Here is a 17,906-nt window from a genome sequence, read left to right as displayed (position 1 = left end):
AGTCAAGCAGAATGTACCCACTGTCTGTGATTTAAGACTTACCAGCCATGCCAAGAATATATTAGCTTACTCTTGGCAGTGGGAATTGCATTTGCGTAACAACAAGCTTTAAAACCCTGTTAAGAAACATTGTCTGATCTGTAACATGGGACTCATTCATTTTGTTGTTGTTGTCATTTTACTGAAAAGAAAAAAAAATATGCACAAGACATTTTTCAAAAAATCTGTAGGGTACTTTGGAATGTCTTTTTTTAAAAAAAAAAGAAAACAAACACCACAACAGATTGGGTAATAGCTCCATCTACTACTTATTTAAAGCTTGTTTATAATGTAAAGGAGAATGTTTGTTCTAAGTGTCTCCTAGACGCACCACTTTCCCTACACTATCTCACAATGTGAATTGCACAAGAATTTCAAAACCAGTGACTAAAGTTAGGCTTTTAAATTTATATTTAAGTATTCAGAGTCCAGTTACTTGTTGCTCAGCACTTCTGAATACCAGACCTTGTATTCATTTGACTAAGTGCAGATCAGAGAAAGATCAAACAAGGGACAAGGAAAGGCCAATGAGTTAAAGCATTGACCTGTAATGTGAGGGGCAAAGGTTTCAAGTCCCTGCACTACCCTTCAGATGAGTACTGTAACTTTCCGTGCCTATTTATTTATGCAACGTGGAAGAGGTCTATCAGAAAAAAGCTGGAAGAGAAACTGACTGCAATGGCTAAGATACCTGCCAGAGCTGAGCAAAACCAGATTCCAGTACTGTGGCTCAAGAAGAACAGAAGTCTGAACCTGGGTTTTCACAAGGGCTTTTCTTGATATAGTCATGGAAGTTTTGAACTGTCTCATTTTTGTGAGTGCAGTGCAGACTAGAAGCTCATTTTGTGGATTACATTTGTATTTGCTTCTGCAGAAGTGCACTCCTGTTTTCAGCCCCACTGCAATAATTAAAAATAATCTTAATCATGCATTCACACGCAGCAGGAAAACTGCCTGTAAGTTCTCACATAGTTCTCTCACAATCAGAGCTGTTGAGGAGAAGGTTTGCTGCCTTACGGAATTGGCAAGATGCTCCTTCCCGAGATGCCTTAAGGTTGCCATTGACCTCAGGATAGCTGCAGAATGCAGGAACAGCTGGGTCTGCATAGCTCCCATCCCCTGGCACAATGGTTTCTGGGGAAGGAAATGCTATTATAATTTGTATCCTCAGCCCCTTGGCTGCTAACCAAACTATCATAACTCTGAGCAAGACAGACACTCACACCCAGCAAGGGCACAGGCCGGATGCAGGGAACAGGAACTGGGGACAATGGGAAGAATCTGGGGTGCAGCAGCAGCCACAAGCTGTCCTCTAGTTTGCACTGACAGTCAGCTCCTTGTGCAGCTACTTCTTTATGGAAAGACATGAACTAGGAAAACCAGTCAGACACACTCCTTTGTACAACAAAGTCGCCTCTCTCCGTCTTGTTTGAATAATGCCCACAACTGAATATTAATGTTCCTGCAAGTGGAAGTTAGAGGATTCTTGCTGGTACAGAAGGAAATTTCTCAGCCGCTGAAAATCAGCCAGGCTTCAGCCTAACCCAGAGATGACAGAGTGCTGACAAGAGATTCACATTGTGCTTATTATTGAGCATGGATATATTGCTTCTAAGTGGGCAGTAATGGCACTAACAATCCATTTGCACTACTTTTAATGTCCAATTTCTTTTTAAAAACACCTGGCATTTACTATTCTTTGCAAACAACTTCTCTGCGTATTTGGGACAGGTATCTCCAGTCTTCCATTTAGGATCAAATCCTGTTCACTTTGGGTACTAACAGTACCCAGACAATACCCAAACTCCTCACTCTAACAGTATAATGGGGAGTACCATTTGTGAGCAATCTGACTGTCTGCAATGGGCTGTGGTGCAGTTTGGGAGGCATTGCACGCAATACCAAAAAGCAACATGGATATTAAGGAATGCTTCTGACACAACTTGAGTTGAGATTTGCTCTCCAAACCTACTCTGTCCTGCTTGCACAGTAAGTATTTCTTTATACATTACTGAAGAGTGAGTGGTAATGGTCAAGGGCCTGAAACTCATTACATTTCATTTTCTGGAGGCCAATTCTACAAGTAGACCTGGTTTGAAGGTGATTTCACTGGGACTGTGCACTGGCAGAAGCACTTTTGTGAACAGAGACATAGTAGAACTGAGTAGAGACAGGAATATTCTAAAAAGTGTTGTACCTGGAGTTCTTTTGTATTGTCTCTTCTCCTTTGCTAGCAGACCCTTTCCAATAGTCAGGAGAGCTGATCTGGATGGAAATGCAAAATGGGATGTGAGATAAGGAAACATCCAAATGAGACGGAAGATGTGATTATACTAGAGAACAGAATGTGCCCAACACTTAAGCATTGAAGCCAACTGGCATAGAACAGCCCATGTCCATTCCACTAAACTTGAAATCTTGTCTGAATGAGAGCTGCCAGAATCCACACCATGAGCACCTAGGTCATGTCATATATAATATAAATGTGATTTTTCTATGAACACGAACAGCTACTACATTGTAGGCTTCACCCAGATTTGGAGATTTTTCCTTGGATTCAGAACGTTTTCAGTCAAACTCTACATAATTTGGTTAATTGTATTCCAGGCTTGGTATTAGTTAATGTATATCACTTTACTATGTACAAACAGAAGTACAGTGAAGAGCGAACAACTATGAAAGATTACCTATAAACATCGTAAGTGGATACTTTACAGCTCGTTGTTTCTTCCCTCGTAATATATGTATTAAGTTGTATAATCTTCAGTAATGACAATTTATTATGGTAGCACAAGGTAGAAGTACACTGCACTGTATTGTACCTTGCAGGTAATCACCTCACAGTCTTCTACGAAGACCAAATTAAAGGTTATGCTTATGGGGATCCAAAAATAGCTTACATGAGAAAATAACCACTTTATGAGTCCAGGATTTTTTATTGCTGGGTGCCAAAAGTACCCTCTTCAGAACTTAGACTATCCAAATAACTCCTACATACCACCTTCGCAACTCTGCCGTGTTTTCAAAATCCATTTTTTAGTATGATTTCTTCCACTATGATTTCATTTTGGTATAATGCCATTGCCTTTAACAACATTATACCAGATGTGAATTATACTTGCAAGCAGACTCTGGACCTTTGCATTACAATGGTAAATGCAATGATTGCTTCTTACAGAGTTCACCCAGAAATGAAAGTAAAGAACTCCCAGTGACTTAATTTTCCATTATCTTTGTACATTTTAATTTTTCTCAATAATAGCTGCAAAATAAAAAAGATACTAATTTAGTAAGCGTTTAATATGTTTTATTTTTAATAATAATAAAAAAACCCAAACCCTGTTTCCGATAGTCATTTGCAGTATCTTCTTCCACTGGACTGCAAGTGCAAGCTTAATAATAGGACTCAGGGAATTTTATTCCATAAATTGATCTTGCAAAGGCAAAGCACCTTGAAAGTCCAGTTTTCCTTGAAGCTGGCTTTGTTACCCTTGTTTACATTTTATTGTAAAAATGCATAGACTACAAATACCTAATGTTTGTACCTCAAACTGTATATGCCGAGTCTGGATGCAGAAGAGCCTGCGTAACATTGTATCTTGCCTGTAAAAGCACAGCTATTACGTGTTTGATTGCCTAGCAGCCTAGAATTAATCTGGCAAAAACCTCCTTTTGTAGAATGCAGAAAAATGTGAAACCTAAAGAAAAAGGAAGTCTAAAAGATGTGTAGAAATGTTCAGATAAATAGCTACTAGAACTTTTGATTGAAGTTCAGCTAAGAGATACCAAGTATAACCTGGATTCAGACACGCTGCAATGAAACTATTCTTTGCACCTTAGCGTGGACTATTGGATTGGGCACATCAGAATCCACTTCTGATTGCATGACTCTAATCATTCCTTTCTTTTTGATTTATTCTCTTTTGAGGCTGAACTGTGAAGGAATTTTGTGAGACAATGTTCTTTCTAAAAGGACCTCCCCATACAAATGGGCCACAATTGGAATTTTGAATTTGAACAGCTTTGAATTTCTGTGTGTGTCTGCACAAATGTTTGGAACTCTACATGTAGAATAGCCACCATGGTTTCGGTTCTGGGTGATAAACATAAAAAGAAGGAAACCTAGCAACTAAAGTTTCACAAGAACAGATGATTTGGAGAGATTTCATTGAATGGTTGGCGGTACTACCCTGTTATCAAATAGAGACTCAAATCCTTTTTTTTGGTCTAGAACCCAAACCTTGCCCTTGCTATGAGAGCCACCTCCTTTGCTATGCTGTGATTTTTTATTTAATATAACAGGAAGAAGAGAGATCTCCTTTGCCAGCAAGCAGATGTCCACCAAGAAGATTTTACTAACTGATCAATTGCAAAATCCCTCACTGCAATCCTTTATAAAATAAGATGCCCTCTGTCCTTCCTCCCACCCCAAGCTTAGTTGCCAAAACTTACATACAAAATTATTACTGTAATGTTTTATAGTCACTGGGAAAAAAATATCCATTTGGTCTTACAGAATGATGTGAAATGAATCTCTGGCCTCAAAAGAAAAAAAAAAAGTCTATTAAAAGTAGCTCTTTTTCCTCCCTCCTCCCTCTCCCAGGCCCCTTTTGCTCCCCTCCCCCAACAATAAAGGATGTTTTGGAACAGCCTTTTCAGGAAACATTTCCACAGCAAAATGCAGCATCATTTATAATATTTAAAGCTACATTTTTGTTGAGATGGCTTGGCAGGCTTTGCTTGCAAATCTGGCAGGATATGGCCAGCTGAGAGTTAGCACTAACAAACTGAGGATATGCTGACACAACAGAATGCTTTAATCATCATTGCAGCAAGCAGGACAAGATCTTCTCCTGCACTGCCAGCTCTTCCCAGTGTGAGAACCAATGGTGCTGCGTATTTCTCCTTCCCTCCCCTGCCTCTAGAGAGTACAGTTTTCCCTTGTTGTTTCCACTGAACTAAAAAAACCTTGTTGGGTAACAGCATATAATATAATGAGCAATGGATATTCCTCTTGGCCAAAGCTGTTATGAAAATGCTGCCCATTTCCAGCACAATAAGGAAGCTTAATAATTAAAAAGAAAGTCCTTAAACAATATGTGTCTCAATAGAAGGGCTATTTCCATTTGCAGCTAAAGCTCTTTTTCTGCTTTACCATGCATGCCCTTTTCCAGAGCTGAAAGTTATATTCAGTTAGCAAAATCATAATTAGAAACTTGTCCCATTTGAGAGTTGAGAACTGATTTTAGCCATTTGCAAAAATCTATTGAAGTAAATGAATTTCACATTTAAAAGAAGTCCCAAAGAATTTAACCCTGAAGATCTAAGAGTTACTGCCTTGAATAAGGCTTGCCCAGAGTAAGGCTTGCCCAGCAAATTCCCGCTATGTGATCTAGATAAGCTAGTGTAGAGACTATGCTCTTGCAATAATTTAGCGCAGGATTTGATACAACAATAAAGACTTGTGTCATGAAAGAGACTGTGAATTGAACTAACCATTCATATTCTGGGAGCATATCAATATATAGACACTGTTTACTGGCTTTGTTACACTAAAACTTCCTGCAAACACAAAATCTCATAACGCAGTTGGCTGTTGCAAAATATAAATGGAAAAATTTATAAGAGGCAGCCTAAGAAATTGGGCTGGGTACTAAGCTGAGTGTTGTTTCTTGTCTGTGGATCCTGAATAGGACAGCGTAAAATTCACTTACTGCTCCCTCCCTTTGTCTACCTCATCTTGGTGTGTAAGGTACGTGGAACAGTGCTGCTGTCTGTAAGGCCAAGTATAGCAGGACTCTAATCTTGTTTAGGAACTTTAGGTGCCTTGCATACAAATAAGTATGATTAGGATATGTGTCCAAGATTACATACTGTGCATATTGGGAAGAAGAGTTGATATCTTTGCAAGTGTGCAGCTTTCATACAGAATGTGAAGGTCCAGAGACTAGGGTACCATAAACAGGGATACTCTGTACAGCCCTTGAAACAGAGTATGTATTTGCCAGGTCTGATGAATGAGCAGACATAGTGAAACGATGCTGTCTCCATATCCTGAGTTGCAGTTGCTCATACCCTTCTCCAGCTCAACACTGAAACTTGAGGAAATGTAGATCAAACAACAGCTCACAACCTAAGGAGAAATCCAGCTGAATTTATGTCTTCAAAGCAGGGGTGTGGCAAAAGAGGACCGATGAAATAGAGGGCCAGATGACAATACAGGTTGATCAGAAGCAAAAATACTTATTTCTAAATATTCTTTTTAAACTGGAAAATGAGTGGTATATATTTTGAGGCAACTTGCAGAATGTATGAGCAAAAAGGTAACAAGTAGCAGTTATTTTTTACTATCCGGATTCTTCCACCCACAGGTTACTAGTAATAGTTTCTGGTTAGGAGCTTACTATAAATGAATGTTATGCATGTCCTTGCTTATGTGCACACACACACATATAATAATATTATATTGCATCTGAAGTTCTGGAATATTTTCCTTACTTCCTTTTGTTGTTGGGCCAGTCATTGGCTACTGATTGTTTTCTTAAAGCCAGTGAGCAATATTTAAGATGTGCTGCTTCTTCACTTTAATTTCATATCTCTACCCTGCATATCAAAATGAAAAATCAGAAATGCAGAAATTGTTTTTCCTACAATTATCAACATTTTCAGGGCTAGTTAGTTCTGAAAAGTGTGAAAGTACATTGCTGTATTCATGCAGTTGGAGACACACCTATGCAGCTGATTTTTAACCGCTGTAGGCAAGGCAAGTTGGAATGGGATTTAAGATGAGGCACATAATTTTTTTTCAACGCTTGAATGAAAACCTGAAGCATTTGACAAGTGTATGATTGAGCTGCTGATCCAGGAGGCTAGTTTGTTGGGGTTTTTTTTCCCCTTATTTTTGTTTCCCTCCTTCTACAAACCTCTAGCTGCAGCTTTGTATTGTTTACAAAGTTGATGTTACATTTGTTTAAGGGAGAGATATCACCTCTTATTTAAAAGGAAAAAGCCCCATTAAAATGAACTCAACTTCAAGACAGAGTTTACAATTGCAAATCAAATATTAAATCCTGATCCCTCAGGGCTTAACTGTACCAGTGGTGAATTGAAACGCAGAGTGTGCACGCTAAAGTAAAAGGGCAGGGTAGGGCAGGGCAGGGTAGGGCAGGGCAGGCCTGTGGCACTTCTAAAGCTTTGTAACACAAGTCAGGACAACAATTATCAGCAAGTCCATTTTCTAGGCTTCAGTATTTTAGACTACCGAAGGGTTGTCTATGTTAGGAAAAGTTTATGTTAAGAACACACAACTCAATTGCTTCTTTGCATGCAGTGAAACCTGCATGACCCTGCATTAGCAGGATGAACAGTTTTTCATTGCTGTTATGGAAACTGTGATTAAAATGGTCTCAGCTGCCTTTGCTATAATAATGGTGTTGCTGGAAATGTTTTTCTCTCATTTAAATTTTCATGTTAGGCCACTCACAGCAATACTTACCATAGAAATGGTCACCAGTGAAGTTTGTCTGAAGAAGGTCATTTTGCCTGTTAAATAGAGACCTTTGAGTTTCTACAAGAAATGTTTTGATGACTAGTTGATGCTTCACATGGTGAAGGACATTGGGCAGATATGTGCTGGATATGTGCAGGTATACCAAATGACTGTCTCTAGACATGATTTACCTCCAGTGTTTTTCTACTGAAAAGGCAGGTCAGTCTAAAATACACGACAGAATAACAGCTCAGAAGTTTTAAAACCTGTGGGAATGTACCAGTATCCCACTCAGCACATCATCTCTGAAGGTGTTACAATGTTGTGAACAGATGACCAAGGAAGGACAGTAAAACACAAGCAAAAAGTTCTTCAAAGGAAGGCATATACCAGCTGACTGTTTCGATTTTTAAGTTGTTAAATGTTTTTAGTAGCACTGAAGATCAAAAACCAGATTGTTCATTTATGGCATAGCCCATTCTAACGAAAACTCTAGAGAGTCTGAAAATATTACAACCTACTTATAAACTCCCATTATCAAGTTTTTTTGTTTTTAATAAATAAAGTCCCATAGAAACAGAAAGTATTTACAATTAGATCAAAATTCTGAATATAATTCACAAGAGAAAATGCTATTTTTTGAGAAAATGTTTTTGTATCCTCATAACAGTCATTTGTTCTAAATTAGTACATCGCAATTGTCCATTAAATGAACATTTTTCCCTTAAGACCTATTCTTGTAGAAAAGTATTTTAGGCAAAACTTCCTAACCATGATGTAACCGTTTAGAATCAGGACATTTCTGTGATTAGTAATTCACATGAAAATTAACATTTTCCATGGCTTGGGGAAAACATGATGAATAACTATCAAAATGTAAGAGAAGACAGGATGTAGGGAGAGCAGTATATTTTATTAGAGCAGCTTATACAGTTGAAAGAAAAGTGTAGGCTTTTGGGCATTCAGTCCCTTCATCCTAATAAAGGGTAACACCTGTTCCTGCAAAACTGTCTTCTCTTTTATCCTTAGACCATTATGACTACCATTATGCCACCATTCTCAAAATATATGGATTATATACGTCTACATTGGACTGAATGGCTTAAACACCATCACTGCTAAACTGCTACTTTCAAAAATATTGCCACTTGCAATAAAGTAGAATTAAGCTCTTTGAGTTAACATGCTTCTTGGTTACACAGAAGTTTTTCCTGTAACAAAGTAATGAACTTAATTTCATTGTCAGTGCATCTCTGCCACTGTCCTTTTCAAATAATTTTTAATATCACTTCCATAAGAACATCACCTAGAATTCTTCTTTATTTAAAACTAATTTTGAACTCTCATTTCTAGTGAAGTCAATGTAAAATTGGATTCTAGAAGAAATGCAGGCTCAGATTAATAGTTTTTGCTGTGTGTTACTATCATAGGAATTCAGTGTTGGAGCTGTGGTCCGTCTCAGTGCCAGTTAATATTTGATATGTCCTCCTACAGGAGGGGATGAACTCTGCAATTAAATAGAGGTTCTCCCACTAAGTGGTAGATGGCAAAATTTCAAATGGCTAGTGTCCAGTGGAAAACAACTTAAAACAAGACGAGAGAGAATATTTTCTTTTGAATTCTAACACCCACAAATTAGCGCGCATGTAATTCTTGTCAGAATCCGATGCTCAGCTAGTACAATGTGCCTGTCTTGAAATGTGCAGAAAACATGCAATCTTGAGCATTAGCATGCAATATTCCATTTGCTTTAGGGCAATCATTTCTAAGGTACCTGAAATGATCTCACTGCAAACTTAGTGAAGATCAAAGCTGTTCACTTTAGCCTCATACTGACTTCATAACAGTGCAATTTCATCTGTGGGTTTTAAACCTCGAGGCTGAATGACACAATTCTCCAAACTTCCTGGTGGGCACAATGCCCTACTACTGACCGTAGGCCCAAAGGTTATCTGAAATAAGTAGCAGGAAACATTGTCCGGTGTAGAAGGCATGAGCTTAAGGATTTATTTTAATATTTGCCTCTGTCAGCCTCTTTATTGCATAATTTGCACCAACTTAGATTTTCAAGGTCTACATTGGGAGTAAGGCCAATTTATACTCCCTGAAAATCCAGTCTACTCACATATACACTTACATTACCTCTTGGTCCACTTATATATCACCACTGAACTTGTCTCACTAAATTTAAGGCACACTTCTTGCTACATAAATAAAATGTGGACATGGTGAGGAAACTAAGGATACTCAATTGAGGACTGCTCCTTACTTCAATATATATGTTACCATTAGTGGCTTTTTTTTCCAACATTCCCTCTTCGGGTCCACCAGTGTGGATCCCACCTGCCTGACTTTGTCAGGGGTCACATTCACAAACAGTAAATGTGGGCAGGCTAAATGTGAATCTAAGGGAATCTCACATCAGTACTGAGAATACCAAAAGAAGCTAGTGTAAGTAAGTTTACCTTCTGTTAAATTTATTCACTCTCCTATGCTTTGCTCACAGTGGAAATCTTGGGTGATGTTATAGGGCAAGATATATATGAAAATTAACAATCTTAACAGCAGTGAACATCTCAAAGCGTTCTTGTTCCCAGTGATAAACAATGATAGCTCAAGCCAAACTAATGTAGTAGAGTTTCCATTACAGGTTTATGTTTTAAAGAATGAATTCAAACCTTGCTTTTGTTTAGGAGGAGTCATGCTATGCCAATTCTCCGTGACATTTTTTACTGAATATGTTGTTCAATGATAGTTCATCAAATAATTTGGGAAGGTCTCAGGCCAAGTGGTTTGTACAAACCTATTCCAACTACAGACTCAACAGAGTGACTGAAAGCCGCATTAGCACTGGCTGCTGTGGGATGTGCATTGGAGGCCATGGGAGGCAGCTGCACGGAGCCCCCACCCAGGCTGCTGCTCCACCTGCCTCGGGCTTGCATGAGCAGAGTAATTAAAAAGACTCTGCTTCCTAAGAGTGATGAGCAGTGCATATTCCTTCCTTAATTAATTTTTGAAATGGCATCTAGTTTTTGGGTTTGCCCACAAATGATGGGCCTAATTCATACTTACACTAAGACCTCTTTACAGAGCTCTATCAGTGTAAAATTATATTACGGTAGGCACAAATATTGTCAGACCTGACATTTCTAGCTTTTGCCTTTTAAGCTCTCATAGGAAGTTACACTAATCTGTGATTCAATTTTATTATTTTGCTGCTGCCTTGGGAGCACAAAATCAAACATAATACTTAAAACGTTTTCCTAGAAATGTTTAAGGAGAAAGATTTTTATTTTTAAGTTGAAAATTTAACTGCATGCTTAACCAACTTCAGTGAAGCATTAATCATACTGGACAAGCAATTTTAAGAAATAAGATAGTTTAAAAAATTAATTCTGAAAATACTGCCAAAAATTTCATGATATAGATATTTTTAATATTAAAAGTAAATTGTAAATATGTCTTTATAAACAATATGCATAAAATAGATCTACTATACTAAGCTCTCTCTTTTTAAATGCTGTTTCACAGTAATTTCTTAGGTATGCAAAGTTTTCCCTCAAAGAAATAGTGCAATCTGAAGAACATACATTATGTCAGCGGATTAGAACTACTATGGTCATTAATATAAGTCTTTATAGATTTCTTGTAGGAGTGGATGAAGACTCATATCTGTCTCCGTTTTCTTTATTATTTGCAACAGCTGCACATGTTCCGTTACAATCTGTCTGAGGTCCGTCATTTTCTGAAGCAACTTTGCAAACAGCTGTGATGATTCTGGATGATTCAGCTTTAGCTGGAGCTCCAAAGCTTGCAACAGATTGTCTTGTATATCTTCAATGGGCTTCACATTTAACAAACCTGGGCGATCTAGGAAAAAAAAATGGGAGTTGTAAGTTTATGAAGAATATGGAAACATTGATCTCATATATTAATTTCTTAAAGATTTCTTAGTATATTAAGCATTTACATATGGCACTTCCTGCAAACTGTTTGACAATTTCTTAATGTATTTATTTGTAAGATTTTACCAGAATTTGCTCAAAGAAATTTTAGAACTAGTCTTAGACACAGTTTAAGCATTTGTGTGGTGCAGATACAGAGACAGGTTTATACAATACTATAGCGCATTTTCCACAGTAAACTGGGAGTGTTTATGGAAAGGAAGAGTGAGATATAGTTGGGGGATAAACAATCTGTATCAGGTAATTCACTTTTGGAAAATCAACATCTACTTAGATGGATTTGCACATAGTTGCTACCATTAAAAAAGTTTCCTGCTAAAGTGGATGCTACCCTATCAAAATAAATAAAAAAAAGGCATAAATTCAACTTCTGCAGCCATACTAACCTGGGAGATTTAAAAATCACAGGTTCGGTTCTTCTCCACACCCAAGTTCCAGCTGCTATTAAGAAGTCTCACGATAGCTTTTAGCATCAGCTCATCAGCTTAGCCACAGATGCTTATGGCAGCGGAGGACTGATAGATGTGGCTTGTACAGAAAATGCCTTTTCTGGGCTCATGCCAACAGAGAGTTTTCCTCCATATGGAGTATTCTGGGGTGGATGTTTACAACCAAAGTCAGCTACTTGCACTGCCACAGCTGTGAGAGTCCAGGATTATCTTTGGCATATCTTATTCTTCGGCAAGAAGCGTAATCTTTCTTTTTTAACCATTATTATCTTTCATAATAATAGCTGTTCTGTTATTTCTGTCTGTCCCCAAATACTTTCATAAGTGGTGGCAATTATTATATAACATAATTTGTAACACTTGTTTTCTAACTTGAGGTAATAAATTATTTGATTCTACAGCCATGAAAGTTAAGTAAGTTGCTGAACATTAAATCCTCACGGATGATAATGACCACCAGCAATTTGTTACTGCTAAACTACTTTATACTGGGTAACGCCTCCTGATTATCAGCATTCTCCATGAAAAAACAGTCAATAATTTAAATAACATTTGCTGTGTAGCTATGAAATGAATTTCGTAGGTTGATCAATAAAAAGCAGTGCCTATAGCTAGCCTTATATTAGTTCCCTAAGGCAATATTTCCATTTCAGAAAGGACAAGAGGTTGATCTACATTACAAATTTTCAAAATAGGCTGTTATTTCCTATGATCTTATTAACCTTTCTGTGCATCCAGTTCTACTAATTCAGCTTGGCTTGTGTTGTATAGTAGAAAAAAGACTGAGAGAAAACAAAGCTCTCTATAAATACATTGGGGCTTTACTTTACAGAAAAAAAAATTGCAGTGTAAACTAAAAGGCAAAGTTGGCATGAAAACAAATGAGTATACACAAGCCATGAATACATGTAGGTCACTGGTTAGGAAAGAATAGTTAACTCTCAAAGATGTGAAGTTTGGGGGTAGTTTTTCAGAAACAGGACTAACAGCAAGTTGTAGTACAGAGCTTGGTATTTGTTTGATGGTGGTTTTATGAAATGACTGCTTTCAGCTGCAGGTGACTGGACTCAGGGACCCATTTGGCCACTCTTTCTGTTTGGTATTTCATGCTAATAAACTGTGCTTGTCTTGCAGAGATCACTTATTTATACCGTTCAACTGATAATACCATAAAATATGGTCCAGAAATCTGTAAGTAAATATCTGCAAGCAGAAAATTGTCTCCAAACAAACGGCTTCTTTTAATTAATTTCCTTTGGCAATATTATCAAGTAATTTTTTAAAGATACTTAGAGAATTTTTGAAAAATTTTAGATATTTATTTTTAGATTACCTAAATGCATTGCATGTGCTGCAAAATCTAGTTGCCTTCTTTATACCCTTCAGAAACTTCCCAACTTTCAGTACTTCAAAGCTGTTAATAATTTTTGCTTTGGGCTGCGATAACTTTAAATTTTACTTCTGTGTTGCAGATGAACTCTGAACTAGCTGGGTATGACTCAGTGTATAGTGATATAAAAAAATCAAAAAGCACAAAGACTGTGGCCTTGATTTCCTCTGAGATTAATCTCCATTTGCCCCCTGCTTCTTTTCTGGTGGGAATTTTTAGGGTGTGAGTTTTTCAGAAGTGAAACCCAAGTCAAACATTGTGCTCCCCAGTGCAACTTTAGAGTCCAGGAGGCAAACCCAGGAGATCAGTACTGAGACTGGAACTTACCAAGGAGCCCCCCAGATTCGGCTGCCCAAGGTCAGCTGAAGTTCAGTGAGACATAAGTGCCCCAAATCCTTAAGCTCCTTTGAAAAACCCAGTCTAATGGTTTTATAATGACCGAGTGGAACTAGAGTCAGAAAAGATGACTATGACAAAAGCGTAGGAGATCATCAGAGGTTATTTTTAAATAAGCCAATTCAAGAGGAAGGAAAATTCCCATTGAAGGCAAGAGAGATTTTTCATGAATGAGAACTTCAGGATATGGACATTATTTTTTGGGTGTTGACAGTTTGCTATACTTTCTCAGTAAAAATTTCTTACAGAGGAAAATGCTGTTTCTGTTCCAAGAAACACATCTAAATCAGAAAAAAAGGAAATAAGAGGCAAAATCTTTAACATACAGGTATTATGATATATTTCAAGTTGTTAAGATGCTCTTAAATATATATGCTCCAGATTCATTGGGTTACTGTAGCAAAAGTTAAATTTTGTGCAGTAAGGATCTCCAGATAGATGTGGCTTGTAGAAAAAAATACAAAGGAAATGATTAACAGTAGGCCTTGAGAAAAATTTGGATAGAGAATAGGAAGAAACAGAAATGGGAGTATACTAGATGTGATACTGTGGTGGAGGCCTGTTTGAAACCTCACAGAGAAAACTGCAAAGGGAACTGATGAGGGAAGTGAAAGACAAAAACAAATGAGTTGTAGCAGGACATTCTTAACGATACCATGAAATCAGGTTACAGAAGGCCAAAGGAAAGAGAGTTGAAATGATTAAGGTGAGAGAGAACTAAAAGTGAATTGGACATCACTTTTAAACCTCTCTGATACAGAAGATTGTTTATCGAAATTTAGGGTTTTTTGTTATGTGCTATTTGTGACCTGCCTTTTATCCATTCAGACTATGCCAAGAGAGTACCACATTTCTCTTTTTGTTATTACTTTTCTTTATTCAGTTTTTGTTTAAGTTTTCATTCATCAACATACAGCTGTTTCATTTGGTTTGAAAATTCTGCAGGAAGCTGTTCTAAGTGAGAAAATGTTCACAGTGACTGGGAAAGGCTAATAGCCCCTGAGTTTTGAGTGTCAACAGCATGACTTTGTGTAAATTGATGTTCTGTACTATCTCCGGGAAAAATACTTTCTTTGTTTATTTACTTACAGATTTGGATACTTCCTTCATGTTCCTACCAATAATTTTTTTTTCTGTTTCTCACATATGAAATTGCCATCCACATGCCTTTACTCATACCTTTGTATTTTAATATCATTGATTAAGTGCATTTTGCATTTAAATATAGGTTCTAAAATCTTAATGTGATAAAACAGACAAAGATACGGCTGACTGAACAAGTGTGCTACTTCTTTTGCTGAGGCAGATATGACTCAGCAGTTTGAGGTTTTTCTTCTGAGACTGTCACATGTGTTGTAGTCACCAGGATTTTGGTTCAAAGACCACAGTGATTATCTGCTATTCATGGTCTGATTAGGAAACATTTCTTTGTTCTAGCAGGTTTGCTAGAGCAGGATTTCTGTACCAATCAAATATGAACTATTTCTTGGTACTACCCAGTGATAAAACTTCAAATTTTGCTGATCTCAGAGTGTAGCAAAATTATTGAATATAGTGTTTAAACAAGCAGCAGTGATTCATGGCTCAAAATTTACTGTAAAGAACACACTCAGAAAACAGAAAAAGTAAATGTAGCAACATTTCTGAATTGGAATATTAGTTTGACTGCAAGTTGACTAACAGTGTCTGGGTCTTTACAGGTATACCCTACTACAATTCCCAAACACTTCTATATCCTAAACACTGCAGGAGATATTATACAAAAGTTCAAGTTCATCCATGATATGTAAACATGCTACAAAATTACCTTTTGAGCTTTTTCTTTATTTGACAGCAACCTGCTTGAGTGAGTTTGCTCTGTTTACAAATGTGGATTATCCCAGTAAGGCTTGGGCTATTATCTTTCCTGCCCAAACACAGACATCCAACTTGTTCTCCTTAAACCTTCTTCTTATGATAGACTTCATTTTCAGCTCAGGTATATATAATATTTTTAAAGATGTTTCAAGTTCTTTAACATGTATACCATGGCACTCACTACTGGCTGAGCATATGCCTCCGCAGCACAGAGGAATACAACAGGGAGGAGGAACATCTCCTTGAAAAAAGTTTTCCAAATCTCATTTTACCGAAGCACATTTTTCAAAGTTACCGTAAGTAAAAGAATGTTGTAATGACAGTTTGGCATTGCTGTTAATGGCATAAAGCATTTCTTCTGTAAAAACACGGTAATATCCTGCTGCTCACACACACAGTCTCTTTGTCTCGTCAGCATTAAATTCAGAATACTAGAATTCATTTGCCGTTTACAGTATTATTTTAAAATGCAATATACCAACAGTGAGAACAACTCTTCAGCTTTGTAATAATGAGTTCAGAGTAACATTTGGAATCATTGAGACAGAGTGAGGCTGCACTGAGCAGCTTAGAAACAATAAAATGATTGACTGTGAAAGTGGGAGTACTTTCATTTTGTTGCTGTTATAGTTAATTTGTCAGCTTCTTATTACTGTTATATAGGCATTTTGCCTTTTTACATATAACGCAAAAGCAATTGTTTCAATATCAAAAGGCTGAACTGTTTTATAGGATTTGTGGTAAATTCCAAACACTTCACAATGAAAAGCTTTCTACATGTAATGTTCCAGCTGGAATTATCTTTCTCTTTCCCTTCTCTCTTCTTCTTTTTAGAGCTGCCTAAGAGATAGCACCCGTGGAGCCAGCAGAGCTAACATAATTTCGCTAGGCAATGACAGATTCACTTAAGAGTGTTTGGCTGGGATCTTTTTTTGTTTCACAAACTGGTTTTCTTTTAAGATATTTGTACACAGGATTTCTTGAAGTGACTTAAACATTACAGTATTCCTGCAGCTAATAAAGTCCTTGAGGTAATATGAGCTGGTTTTGAAATCCTATTTTCAATGAAATCATCCGGGCTTGATATTCACATAGTTCTTACAGAAATTAAGTTCTGTAAGAACATAGCTCTACACAAACAAGAGCGTCTGAGACATCTGAGAAATGGGATTTCAGTTCCATACCACATAAGATATTATAGTCCCACAGAATGCATACAGTTCAATATATACCATATCTGACTGTAAATTCCATGATAAAATCCACTCTCTAATTGGCAGCAAAGCTTAATTGTTTTCAAAACATAAACTCGGTTTTTACAAATAACTATAATGCTTTTTTTTTTTAAAAAAAAGAATTTCTGAATAAAGATAGTGAGAAATCTTTGTTATAAAGAAATTAAAGGATTTTCCTAGAAAGGACTGATTTATATTTATAGGGATTTATATATTTATATGGATTTGCTTCAGAGTTATTTAAGAACTAACTATTAAAATTCAGGTAGTTCTTTGTGGATCTCTGTTTACAAATTATTCTTAAAAAAAAAACTTGTTGATAAATCTGGTTCAGCATAGTGAATTTTTTTGTTGTGGATCATTGTCCTCCTGAGATCTAAAATGTAACATTAGTTACATCATACCTATTTCCTCTAATGTAAACCAAACATCACTGAAGCATAGCAGACCTAACTTTGCAGATTGCAAGTTCCCTTTTTTGAATTAGCAGTGGATTTTGAGAGGCCTGTTTCTCATCTGTCAAATTTCATTATTTTAGAAAATGCAAAATACTGGCATGTTTTGTGTAGTGCCCTAATAGGCTTGTATAATTTCGCCTCCCCATCAAAGCCAACTAAAAATATACCAGTAAAGTATTTTCCCTTCCTGAATTAATTCAGAGTCCTCAGGGATCATCATTGTGTTCAAAGATTTACACAAGAAAATGTATTCTGCAACTGTACTTGTTTGAAGTGGATTTAGTTAGTCTAATAAACCATATTGTGATACCACATTTTTACTGAATGGAACACAATGCCAGAAGTAATTGTACGTGATTTTAAATGAAGCTCTAGGTAACGATGCACTCTCAACAGAATATTTGTTTCTAAAACACTAGCGTGTGGTTGTTGTGTTTGATTGCTTAAACATAATTTAATAACAAAATACTCTGCATTGCTCTGTGGAGGATCTGAATTCAGAACATTCAGCACATTCCTCCCATTGATATTTGCAGTACCGTTCTAAGCCAAAATACACACAAATCAGCTGGGTAAAATTTTCTTTGTGCGACATCACTAACTTGATCGCTTTGGCCAAAGTAAAACA

The 17,906-nt window shown here is 36.9% G+C and overlaps 1 protein-coding gene across 5 annotated transcripts in view; it reads right to left on the bottom strand.

Annotated features, from left to right (window-relative positions):
• Positions 1-8,112: 8,112 nt before the first annotated feature.
• PPARG (peroxisome proliferator activated receptor gamma) overlaps positions 8,113-17,906 on the bottom strand; it is a 60,391-nt gene continuing 50,597 nt past the window's right edge. For all 5 annotated transcript variants that reach the window (XM_087744833.1, XM_087744829.1, XM_087744830.1 and 2 more), the window contains one exon: positions 8,113-11,398. In XM_087744833.1, the coding sequence (XP_087600959.1) occupies positions 11,151-11,398 (248 nt within the window). In that variant the 3' untranslated portion in view covers positions 8,113-11,150. The remainder of the gene's footprint in view (positions 11,399-17,906) is intronic.

Source organism: Nipponia nippon, unplaced genomic scaffold (assembly GCF_047370975.1).
Source record: "Nipponia nippon isolate SJK-2023a ecotype South Korea unplaced genomic scaffold, ASM4737097v1 scaffold_9, whole genome shotgun sequence".
NCBI classification, from domain to species: domain Eukaryota; kingdom Metazoa; phylum Chordata; class Aves; order Pelecaniformes; family Threskiornithidae; genus Nipponia; species Nipponia nippon.
The sequence above is the reverse complement of the archived record's forward strand: the minus strand, read 5'-3'. Positions and strand labels throughout refer to the sequence as shown.